The sequence below is a fragment of the Musa acuminata genome, chromosome BXJ3-2 (assembly GCF_036884655.1).
Source record: "Musa acuminata AAA Group cultivar baxijiao chromosome BXJ3-2, Cavendish_Baxijiao_AAA, whole genome shotgun sequence".
Classification (NCBI taxonomy): Eukaryota; Viridiplantae; Streptophyta; class Magnoliopsida; order Zingiberales; family Musaceae; genus Musa; species Musa acuminata.
In genome coordinates, this window is record NC_088350.1 from 30,670,671 (window position 1) to 30,682,505 (window position 11,835).

General features: G+C 40.8%; 2 protein-coding genes and 1 pseudogene across 2 annotated transcripts; 2 read left to right on the forward strand and 1 right to left on the reverse strand.

Moving 5' to 3' along the window:
* Nucleotides 1-153: 153 nt before the first annotated feature.
* LOC103976242 (uncharacterized) lies at nucleotides 154-1,288 on the reverse strand. The gene has a single exon (XM_009391452.3). The coding sequence runs from the start codon at nucleotides 1,164-1,166 to the stop codon at nucleotides 606-608; it is 561 nt and encodes a 186-aa protein (XP_009389727.2). The 5' UTR covers nucleotides 1,167-1,288; the 3' UTR covers nucleotides 154-605.
* A 2,102-nt stretch (nucleotides 1,289-3,390) lies between these two features.
* On the forward strand, nucleotides 3,391-8,723 carry LOC135631826 (casein kinase 1-like protein HD16; annotated as a pseudogene).
* A 475-nt stretch (nucleotides 8,724-9,198) lies between these two features.
* Nucleotides 9,199-11,602, forward strand: LOC135631596 (small ribosomal subunit protein eS24z-like). The gene is made up of 5 exons (XM_065139334.1): nucleotides 9,199-9,273; nucleotides 9,375-9,416; nucleotides 9,514-9,684; nucleotides 11,316-11,402; nucleotides 11,561-11,602. The coding sequence occupies exons 1-5, from the start codon at nucleotides 9,199-9,201 to the stop codon at nucleotides 11,600-11,602; spliced, it is 417 nt and encodes a 138-aa protein (XP_064995406.1).
* Nucleotides 11,603-11,835: the final 233 nt, after the last annotated feature.

Consider the following 11,835-nt stretch of genomic DNA (forward strand, 5'->3'; position numbering starts at 1 on the left):
TGAGATGGATAGAGTTGTAAACTTTTTCTTTAATGGCTGCAACACAAGATTTGATCAATCCTTGTAAGACACAAACAAGCTTTAACATCTTTCATGCATCTCAAGGGAAAAAGGAGTACTTCCTTTGCATATGCACAAGTAGCTTCTGCTGCATGCATCATCAAGGGAATTATTCACCATGTTTAATTAGTAGTAAACATATGATCTACAAATAATACAGTATTCCCTTTCTCTTACCAACATTGGCATTTACACACTAGATGGTCATCTCATTATGAGATGAGTACAATCTAAGACAGTATCTATTTTGACTGCTGCTCCAAGAGTTAAGGAAGAGCATATATATGTGACATGGTTAACTGCTAGCCCTAGATAGAAACTATAGCAAGATCAATCACCCCTCAAAGTCATTCTTCATGGAGGGGAAAAAAGTCTGCCACCTTAGCTGAAGAGTTACGGGTAGGAGTGACCTCCACTTCCTCAAACAACGTAGAGAAAGTGAGCCTCCGGGCCAACAAAACCCTGTTTAGGATCATGAATTGGCCATCCAACAAAACAACGGAGGCCATGCAGACCAACATGGACTCCTTCCTCTTTGTCTAACCTCATTTGAGTGCTGTGCAATCGTTCATCTCCTTGGTTATGGCTGGAATGCAGCTTGAGCTCCTTGTAATGCTGCTTTTCTTCGCGCTCTCCCTGTCTCTGGGGCTGCTCGACTGAGCTCTGGCTCTTGACGACTTCCTCAGGATCTCTCTCATGGCGTCGGCCTGGTACAGCACCGGATGCGTCCTCCCGATCCTGCTGAACCTCTCGCACATGCTCATGTGTGCCTCGAGAGCTTCCTGCTGCTTCCCGCCGTTCTTCGCCGTCTCCTCCTTCACGGCCTCCGAGCACAGGCCGCAGATCCACTTCCCCGAGAACTTCTCCCGGACACGGTGGATGTACTCGGGCGTGCATTCCTCCGACATGCCGCAACACTCGCAGCTGGCGTCCTCCACCTCGGAGATGGGCGGAAGCGTAGCTTCCGCAGGTTCTTTGGTCAGCTGGAAGGAGAGGTCAGACACCGCCCTCTGGATGCCCTCCAGCGAGGGTCTCCGTGGTCGTTGTGGAGCGTCGAAGGTGTTCCTGGGGCAGAAAGCCATGAGCATCTCTCCATTGGGCGCCATGCCAAAGGGGCTCCAAGACAGCAACAGGACCTAAAGAAGAGACACAGAGCTTGTTTAAGCTTCAAGAGTAAAGGTGTCGTGGGATCAACTTCAGTTTCAGTACAAGCTAGTAACTCAAACTTACAGCCCTACTTATAGAAGACACTCAGCGCAAACCCTAAAGGCCGAAAACCTTAGATTTTTCGTGAGCTTTATAGGAAAGAAAGGGATATAAACGAGCATGTTGTCGGCAGATCAATTGGCTATGGATGCATGAACATATAGCTATATAACTTTCCTGTCATTTCTAGTTAACCTCATTCATCGGAAAGGAGTTAACCCAACCGATAAAGTTCAACTCAGATTGCGTGCAGCATTTTTTGCAGTTCACGTGATCATGGATGTGATTGTTTGTGAGGCATTCTATCAAACAATCTATAGAAGACTGCATGTACTGATGCAGATAATTGCATGGTAAACTTGTTGATGGAACTAGTCATTTGCAACTCGGTAATGATTACAGAAAGGTTGATGAAAACAATGATACAAAAGGCTTCACGTGAGGATCCACAAGGGCCATGCATGCAAAGCCTGCATGATAGAATTACGTAGCTGGATATAGGTATGGGCGATGTGGTTCCCTCCTGGCCATGGACACATGAATGCCACAGGGATTCACGAGAACCCTGACTTGAGGGAGAAAGCAAGAGAAAGGATCAGACCAGTCACAAAAAGTTCCAGGAGATGAAGAGCTTTCCTACGGTGAACTTAGACTCCATGGTCTAAAAGGGTCAATGAATTTAAGAGCAGGTCCTCGTTACTTCAGGCAGCAGGTGTTTCTTTATGAAGCTATCACTTGAGATCTGAGGATTCTTTCTGATGTAAAAGCTCATATCCACAGAAAGAAATCACATGTCTGGTCTTGCTAAATCTTTTGCTTTAGTTGTTGTTCACGCAACCCTCGTGTTGTGAAGTACCAAAGCTTCAACGATAGGTAGAAGGAGGATCTTCTGCTCTGATCAACCACACTTATATGTACTTGTTTGCTGCTCCATGGCTTGTGAAACACAAGAAAGAGTAGAGGCATACATGCTTTCAGAAAAGTTCATGCGGTAAACCTGTTTGATACGACGATATTTAAGACACAGACAGGTCTCTTTCTGATGCAAACTGCAGGTTGGGCTACACATAACATGTGGTCACAGGTCTAAGCATGGCAATGTTGAGATCATCCTCCACCTTACCTTCTCTCTAGCTGAAAACTCACATTAATGTTCGACAGCTTGCATTAACCAATTCATGAAATCATTTGAAGCTCCTTAGAGCACTAGCACTGCGGGCTCCATTCCATGGCCTCCTTCACCATGAACATGTCTCATGTTAGATATCATTGCAGCTAGATTTATATGTCAAGCATCTGAAGGAGCATGGAACTCAAATCTCAATAGAAAGGAAGAAGCTGGTGAGGTTGGATATACAACAAGCTAAAATATCTCTGTCTCAAGCTCATCGATGAAACACCGAAAAAATCCAGAGAAATATATTACTTCAAGACTCTTTAAGACAAAGGTATGCTATGCTCATCGGAGTACAGAACTTGACCCAACTCCATAGGCCATAATTCCTTCCAAATACAGGAAGATTTCGAAGTTTATAAGGATCATAGTTGAGCTTATTACATTGTTGTTATTGACAGCATCATATCTTATGCAGTTTGATGCACAATTACTGACTTAGATGGACTTAAAGAGTTTCCTATCTGAACCCAAGACTGGCCTTAAAGTAGGGCCCATCCAAACAACGAGTAGTGGGCCATTTCTCTTATAGCTTCCATGGTTTATGATGTTGTTGTGGTGATGTGACGTGTTCAATTGGTTCGCGTCATATGAAGCTAAACGCAATTATTCATGATATCGGTGTCTCCGTATGGGCACAGAACAGGAAGTCGAGTCCGTCCGCTGTGGCATTGTTGGAGTGGGACCCAGGAATGGCTGCCGACCATTCTTTGCCGCGTCATTCCGCGGGCTCCACTGTAGTTGTGGGGGTGCGTGGACGGTGCCAGGAAGCCTTCAGATGCTTCGTGCCGTCAGTTTGCGATTCTATATTGTTCCTTGCTTCGCAGAACGGAAACACCAAAAGCAAAAACGTTTTTCCTGGTCCACCGAGCCGTGCTTCTTTTACGCCTTCTTGATTTGCTCGCTACGTACCTTCATTCCGGTGGCGGAATAAGGGGTGGCTCTATTCCGGGACCCACTCGCGGTGGTCTGGTGCCGCACGTGGTATGGTGGATCAAGTAGTTCTGTTTCCGTTTTCTACTGTTTTCTACGGTTATATTTGCTGCGGCAGCAGGAGGACGAAGAACTCAAGATCGTTGGAAATTCCTTGGCTTCTCGATTGATCTCTTCGCCAATCCGACGCGGTTGAAGCCGGAAATCTCCACCATTTCCCCTGGTCTTGGCCACAATCGCCGATCGCCGCGGGAATCCGTCCTCGCCCTCGTTGAATTTGTCCCTTTCGTTTTGATTCTAATCACCTCCATGGAGCTTGGTTTTGGACCATCCGATAGGGTCCCAGAGTTTCCCGAGATAGGATTGGCTGTGTGACCGATGCCGGAGCTGCGTAGCGGGCCGCAAAGAGGCCCGGTGCAGCAGAATCCGGTATTCAAGGCCGTCCGTGGGGGCTGCCGACGCCACGACAAGGAGGAGAGAAGGGGAGGCGGCGAGGAACCTTGAAGAGGCCTGCCGAAAGGGAGGAAGGCGTCGGTTTGACCGAAGGTGGACAGAAGGTCGAGGAATTGGGCTGGGAAGAGAAAAGGAAGAAGGAGGTGGGGTGAACGGGATGGCTGAATTTATGATTGGCGGAAGGAGCGCTGACAAGCTCCCTGGTGCTGATGACGATGGAAGCACGGCGCCTCTACCGGAAAAGGTTGGTATTTGTTCGCTTATTTTTACTTCTGTCGATAATTTCTTGCCAGGAATTGCAAGTGAGGACATCTTGCATCGATATCGCAATCCTGAATAGGTGAGATCCTTGAAAATTACTTTTTATTTGTGTACTTGCTTCTGTGGTGATGTTGTTTTGACAATCTATTCATGGAATGGGAGACCAGCAAAAATTTGGAAAGACAATAAGAAGAATAATTGTTAATTGGATTTCATCCCCTGTTTCAAACTAAGGAAACCAAGTAACCCAGAGAATTCTAAGGCAATAGAGAAGCTAAGTGACGAATATTCTTCTTGTCTTTGCTTATACAATGAAGTGGAGAGATGGCAATATGTACTAGCATGTCCAAATTCAGTGGCATGAACAATATTCTTGGAGCCCTTTAATAAATCTTGGTTTGTCACTTTGATGAGGCCAGGAAGTTGCTTTCCTGTCTGGCAATCCAGAGTTCTTTAGCATACATTGGATAGGCTCTGCAAGATGATTTGTTGAAGATGATGCAATGGCCCCAAGCATAATTCATACTACCCAGCAACTGAGGATGTTTGCACTGGGCAAAAGGACCTAGGGCTTGGGTTATGAGGTTTGAAAAAAATGACAGGAAATGCAATTGAGAATTATATCAGTCATCTCGTCAAGATGAGTAACCAGAAGGGAGGGTGTTCGATATAACTCTGTTGTAACACTCATAATTCTTTTTAGTGCTTTCAAAGCTTTTAACTTTTCTCAGACTTATGCCAATTGTAAAGTAATTAGTTGCTTTTAGTTTACTTCATTTATATCTGCCAGTTACTAAAACTTTGCTATGATAGGATGAAAGGGAAAAAAAAGTTTATTAAAATTAAGTAGCATCAGTTAAAGGTTTATTAAAATAAAGCAGTATCAGTTAACTGAGGAAAACATGTTATGTATAATCTTTGATTTCTGATGTCACATGTCCCTTTTGTTTACTAAATGAAAAACTTTTGCCTTTTGGCTTCAACAAGGTAATATTACCTTTTAAGCATCATAAAAAACAAGGAGAATTTTAAACCACTCACAAATGTTGTAAATATTTATGGTTTCTACTTTCTACAACACTAATTTGCATATGCATTTGATTTCTTTGCTGCAGGTCCAGATTGGCAATTCGCCAGTGTACAGAATTGAAAGGAAGCTTGGGAAGGGTGGATTTGGACAGGTATATGTTGGCCGACGAACTTCTGTTACTAATGCAGATGATAGAGCTACCAGTTCCAATGCATTAGAGGTGATGCATATTGTTCATTATTGTTATTTAATTGGTTGATGCTTATTGTTCATTATGGTTATTTAATTTACTTTGCAACCGATTCCTATCTGTTCCTCTAGGGAAATTTGTCATGTGAACATGATTAAAGTCTATATATCTTCTTTCTCCTCAGGTGGCAGTGAAATTCGAGCATCGAAGCAGCAAAGGATGTAACTATGGACCTCCATATGAATGGCAGGTTTACAAGTGAGTTGTGCTTCATTAGTTTATGACTTTCTAATTTTCGTTTGATTTTATAGTTTTCAACCCTTATTATGTTTCATGGGTGCAGCACGCTTGGTGGCATTCATGGTATTCCACGAGTCCATTACAAAGGCCGTCAAGGTGACTACTATATCATGGTAATGGACTAGCTTCTCTATGAATTTACTTGAAATAATTAATTTGAAAGAATGGCAATATCTATTTGCCCTCATTATTCTCTGATATTCTATGATCATACTTTGAAATCTATAGGTTATGGATATGCTTGGGCCAAGTCTATGGGATGTGTGGAATAACAATTCTCATACGTAAGTTTCCTCACTGTTCATACTGCATTTTGTGGCTTACCATCTCCTAATAGATTTGGTGGTTCATACTTTCCCTTGATTTGTGCAGCATGTCCATCGAAATGGTTGCATGCATTGCTATTGAAGCAATTTCCATTCTTGAGAAGATGCACCCTAAAGGGTAGGTCCTTTTTTTGGTTCCATGATTTCAGGTGTTCAGAAGAATTATTTTCTTGCATCTTTCTTTTTTAAAGTTGCTTGGTGTTCTTTGATATGCTGCCAACATTTGCTTATAAACCACTGTTTGTATCAGATATGTGCACGGGGACATAAAGCCTGAAAACTTTTTGCTTGGCCCTCCTGGTACTCCTGAAGAGAAGAAGCTTTTTCTTGTTGATCTTGGATTAGGTGCTTACTACTATGCTAGAGCAACAGGCGTGATGTTTCAAATGAATTTGATATAGAACTTTAGATACTCCTAGTTATTCCATATCTCCAATGATTTAGCATTTTTCGCTGTCAATATCAGCCACTAGGTGGAAGGATAGTGCTACAGGGCAGCATGTTGAGTATGACCAGAGACCTGACGTTTTCAGGTAACTTAATGAGTAATGACATTTGTATTCTTTCTTTTCTTCCTTAAAAATAAATAGTTAAGCTTTTAATGTCTTTCTGTTTGGTTGTTGAAAAATGGCATTTTTGCCTCATCTTTCTAAATATTTCAGGGGCACTGTTCGTTATGCTAGCGCGCACGCACACCTTGGAAGAATTGGGAGCAGGAGAGATGACTTGGAATCTCTTGCTTATACACTTGTTTTTCTTCTGCGTGGCCGTCTACCTTGGCAAGGGTTCCAGGTCTAGCTGTTTGAATTGTATCATAGTTTGTGAAATTTTTTTTTCTCATGTGTGCTTATGCTTATCCATTTTTTCCTGCTCGTAGGGTGAGAACAAAGGCTTTCTTGTCTGTAAGAAAAAGATGACCACCTCCCCAGAATCCTTGTGTTCTTTTTGCCCACATCCATTCAGACAATTTGTTGAGTATGTTGTGAACTTGAAGTTTGATGAAGAACCTAATTACACAAGGTGCATCTCACTGTTTGATGGATTAGTAGGCCCAAGTCCAGATATCAGGCCTATCAATACCGATGGTGCTCAGAAGGTAGTAGATGACCTTTACATGTCTTTCTAATTTCCTTTGTATAATGAAATCAACTAATTCCAGCTAATCTATGTGCAATTCTATATAAAGCTTGTCCATCAGGTTGGTCAAAAGAGAGGTCGACTCATGATGGAAGAAACAGATGAACAACCAAAGAAGAAAGTACGGATGGGAATGCCAGCAACACAATGGATAAGTGTCTACAATGCCAGGCGACCTATGAAGCAAAGGTGCAAGTTATATATGTTGTGCAATACTAGAAATTACTCAAAAGGATGAAGTAATTTATATCACATCTCTGATATTGCAGATATCACTACAATGTTGCTGATGCAAGGATTGCACAACATATTCAGAAAGGAAATGAAGATGGTTTGTTCGTTAATTCTGTTGCCTCTTGCACAAATCTATGGGCATTGATTATGGATGCTGGCACTGGTTTTACCACCCAGGTTTATGAACTTTCACCATTGTTTCTTCACAAAGTGAGTTTTCTGACACATTATGCAATTCTATTTTATTTGTTATTATATACAGATATACAAGTGCCTTTTTTGTCTTTAGTGTTGGAGATAATTTTGAGCTACAACTTGCAAATACTTGCATAAAGTTTCTCACAAACAATTTTATTTCACCTGGCAGGAGTGGGTTATGGAGCAGTGGGAAAAAAACTACTATATCACCGCATTAGCTGGAGCAAACAATGGCAGCTCTTTGGTGGTTATGTCCAGAGGTAATTTCTTTCTTTTCCTTGTATGTCTAATCGTTCAACAACTTCTGCTGATATCTCTCAACTTTCTGATGGCATCGTCAGGTACACCATATGCACAACAATCATATAAAGTCAGTGATTCATTTCCCTTCAAGTGGATAAACAAAAAATGGAAGGAGGGATTTTTTGTCACTGCAATGGCCACTGCAGGAACTAGATGGGCAGTTGTGATGTCACGAAATGCTGGCTTTTCAGATCAGGTCCTCATTTAAGAATTAGATTCAATTTTGAGGATTGCAATTGCCCTCTTGCTTTGAAGTTTCTGATGCAGTGATACTTGTTTTGAATGACCAGGTTGTGGAGCTTGATTTCTTATACCCCAGCGAAGGAATACATCAAAGGTGGGACAGTGGTTATCGTATTACTGCTACTGCGGCTACATGGGACCAGGCTGCATTCGTTTTGAGCATACCTAAAAGAAAACCTCCTGATGAAACACAAGAGACGTTAAGAACATCAGCTTTCCCCAGCCAGCATGTGAAGGTAACTTCATTAGCATCAGTCACTAGGACCATCTGCAATCTTTTGACTTCATTGATGTCGATTGATTGTATTGTTTGCTTGCAGGACAAGTGGGCTAAAAATCTCTACATATCATCTATTTGCTATGGAAGAACAGTTTCATGAATCTTATCCAGAGGGTGGTATTTAAATCATTAACTACTGGCTTTGAGGTGCATGCTGATCTGCAACCTTCTGTTAAATGTTGCTTCCCCCTCCCTCTCTTGCCAGCTACAGCCAACAAATGTTGTTGCTGCTGCCATTTGAGCTTTCAAATTGATTACTGGGTCTCTACGATTATTCTCATTTGTACAGAAATTACTTCACGACAAATGCATGAATCCCAAAATTTTATGTTTTAGGCTGTAATTGTCAATCTTCACTACAGAGTACTTATCTTTTTAATGGGTACAGTTCTATCTTCGTTCCTGTATTTGTCATGATATACTTATTTTATAAGATATAGACAGATTGCATATCATAACATACATCATGCTCTTATTTGATTGTTGCTAAAACATTATTGTAGAACATGTAGTATAGCTAATTTCTCCTTTTCACTTTAATAATGTCCTTTGTTTCACATTTTTCATCAAGATTTAAAATTAAAATTGGAGATGATAAAAAATTAGTTTTTTCCTTGATAATAATCAAATATTAATTTCTAATTCCATAAATGTAATTTGAAATGATGACATTGCATGAACGTTTTGAACCTCCCGAAAAAGACAATTGGGCTGTTGTGGCCCAATTAAGTTATTGAGCCCATTAACATCATTATTAACCATAGGGCCTGCCTATATAAGCGGCATCTCGTTATTTGCGACTAGGGTTTTCTGGGTTCCAGCCACCTCGCCTTCTCCAGCTCCGTCGCCGCTCGTTGTGGAGAGGAGAAAATGGCGGACACGAAGGCTGTCACGATTCGAACAAGGAAGTTTATGACCAATCGTCTCCTCTCCAGGAAGCAATTCGTCGGTCCATCAACCCATGCCTTCTCCTTGTCTACGATATTCCGTACAAAAGTGCCATATTTTTCGGTATCCTATCTTGATCTTTCTTTGATCGGTTTCAGGTCATCGACGTGCTTCACCCTGGGCGCGCCAATGTATCCAAGGTATGCGATATTTCGATGTGACGCCTCGAATTTGTGGTGTGGAATCGGTTTGGGCTTGGTCGCGAGTTTGTTTGTTCTGAGCTTGGTGATGGTGCAGGCGGAGTTAAAGGAGAAGCTTGCGAAGCTGTACGAAGTGAGGGATCTCGACACCATCTTTGTGTTCAAGTTCCGGACGCACTTTGGAGGAGGAAAGTCGACGGGCTTCGGTTTGATCTATGACACCGTGGAGAACGCCAAGAAGTATGAACCTAAGTATCGGCTAATTAGGGTATGCCTCCATCTCTCGGCACCGTGCCCTCGTAAAGTTATTTGAATTGCTTCCTTAACCTTGGTTGCTTTTTAATAGGCTATTTATACTTAATACTTAGTTTGTTTCTCCTTCTCATTAGCTTTAATCATCTCGAGGACCCTTTATATTGTTAATCTGGTTTTTCTTGTGTGTTTCCAAGTTTAGAAATCATGTCCTAAACATTTTGTAGAAATGTCAGTGGACTGGTTGTAGAAGATTTTAAGATATGAAACTTGTGTTATCTTTCTATGAGTAGGCACCTAATGTTGTTTTGTTTTTCTTGGTTGGGTTTCTGTGGAGAGTAGTGAATTCCATAGACTATAAGGGTTTGTTTGGTTGTCAGTGAATGACCCAACTGACGTGCAGCTATTAAAGAAGTAACAGCTTACATGATTTGATGAAGTTGCTGCAAAATTGAGGAAATGGAGTTTAAAAAGTGGAAAAATACTTTTTGACTTTCTGGGGGAAGTTAAATTTTAAGAAGGGAGGAGGCAGAAGTTGCACACATCCTATGCTTACAACAGTGAAAACATTCTGAGTTTATTCTTTGCATCGAGAGTGTTTGTTATATTGAAATACAAAGCAAAACATATGTGCATTACCTTTCATATTCTTTCTTGTCCGTCCTGTCATATTCTCTGCGCTCACCTGTTATAAAGCTTTCAATTTAGGTTTCTAAATCTTTGCTTCATAACTTTTTTTACTTTCTTAGCAAGACCGGAAATCATCATAATTAGGATTATCACGAGCTACATCCAAGAAGTTGCTGGTTACCCAGTGTTTGGCATAAGTTTGCTGCTTAATGAAGCATAAAATTGCCAACTTAAGTGAATGTATGACCAAGAGTGGTCACTGGTGGATTTAGTTGTTAAGATGGATTGCGTTGTTTTCCTTCCGAATACAGCTACTCACTTGGTCAGATTGCTTATCTAGATTTGTCTCCTCTCCTCTTGTTGGTGTTAAGAGTTTTTTTTTTTTCTTAATGTGTCGTAGGAGCTTTTACGTGAAATTTGGAAAGTAATGCATGCACAATTAACCGGTATTCTAGGACCCTGATAACGTCATTTTGTATTTTTTTTGAAATGCTCGTTCAAACTAAAAAATATGTTCTAGGCAAACTCATCGCAGTTGTATGGTGAATATGTCCTAACTAGTCAGAGAAGTACAATTTTCTGCTTTGAACTGACATAAAAATACTTAGATTAATTTATATCTGACACAGCTTTTAACTCGTGACTGAGCTTCATGTGCATTTTGTCCATTTAAAACTGTCACACTTCTTTAAATTTCTGTTTTTAGTTCCATGCTTCCATGACTTTTTACCATGAATACGAAATTTGTCTGTGTACTGTCAATTTGGCATCATGACAATTATAATACAACTACAACTATATGCTTTTCCAAAGTTGTTGGATTGTAAACATTCTTTGATTTGAGAAATCTGTACATTGTACACTGAATAGACATTTTTAGAAGAGAAATTTTTGTGTAACTTTGTTTTTACATTTTCTTTTCTTTGAAGATTGGGAAAACCTGTGGTGCTACTGCGATTTATATTTTGTGTGGCAAATTTGAGAACTAATCTTGATCTGCATACTGTGTGTCGACAGAATGGGCTTGCAACAAAGGTAGAAAAATCGAGGAAGCAGATGAAGGAAAGGAAGAACAGGGCAAAGAAAGTTCGCGGTGTGAAGAAGGTGAATTATCCAATATTCTCAATCTTTTGCAACATAAATTAGTTGCTGCTATCTATTTGACCAAACATTACACCTTTATATATGCAGTTGACTAGCAAGTAATATGCTCCATGTCTCATTAGAGATGCTAACTGTTCATCTTACCCTTTATGTTTCAGACCAAAGCTGGAGATGCAGCCAAGGCTGGGAAGAAGAAGTGAACCATTTAACAAGTCTTCCTTTTTGACTATGGTTTGGCTAGCGAACATCATATTCTAGGACGCAATCTAAGACGGTCATTTTAATCGAATTTACATTTTGTCAGTTGTTTCAGAAGGGTGAATTTGTATTTGGTATTGAGGTCAAAATATTCTGCTTGTTTAGACCTTTGTTACCCTATCAAAATGTTAATCTCTCAAATAATCAGGTAGTTTCAGCGTTGCTTATTTATTTC

What these genes read in the sequence shown, in the direction of transcription:
- LOC103976242 (XM_009391452.3), bottom strand. Translation starts at nt 1,166, where the DNA reads ATGGCGCCCAATGGAGAGATGCTCATGGCTTTCTGCCCCAGGAACACC.
- LOC135631596 (XM_065139334.1), top strand. Translation starts at nt 9,199, where the DNA reads ATGGCGGACACGAAGGCTGTCACGATTCGAACAAGGAAGTTTATGACC. An exon ending in TCCTCTCCAGGAAGCAATTC is followed by an intron (nt 9,274 to 9,374) that starts GTCGGTCCATCA and finishes GATCGGTTTCAG; the next exon opens with GTCATCGACGTGCTTCACCC. An exon ending in CTAAGTATCGGCTAATTAGG is followed by an intron (nt 9,685 to 11,315) that starts GTATGCCTCCAT and finishes GTGTGTCGACAG; the next exon opens with AATGGGCTTGCAACAAAGGT.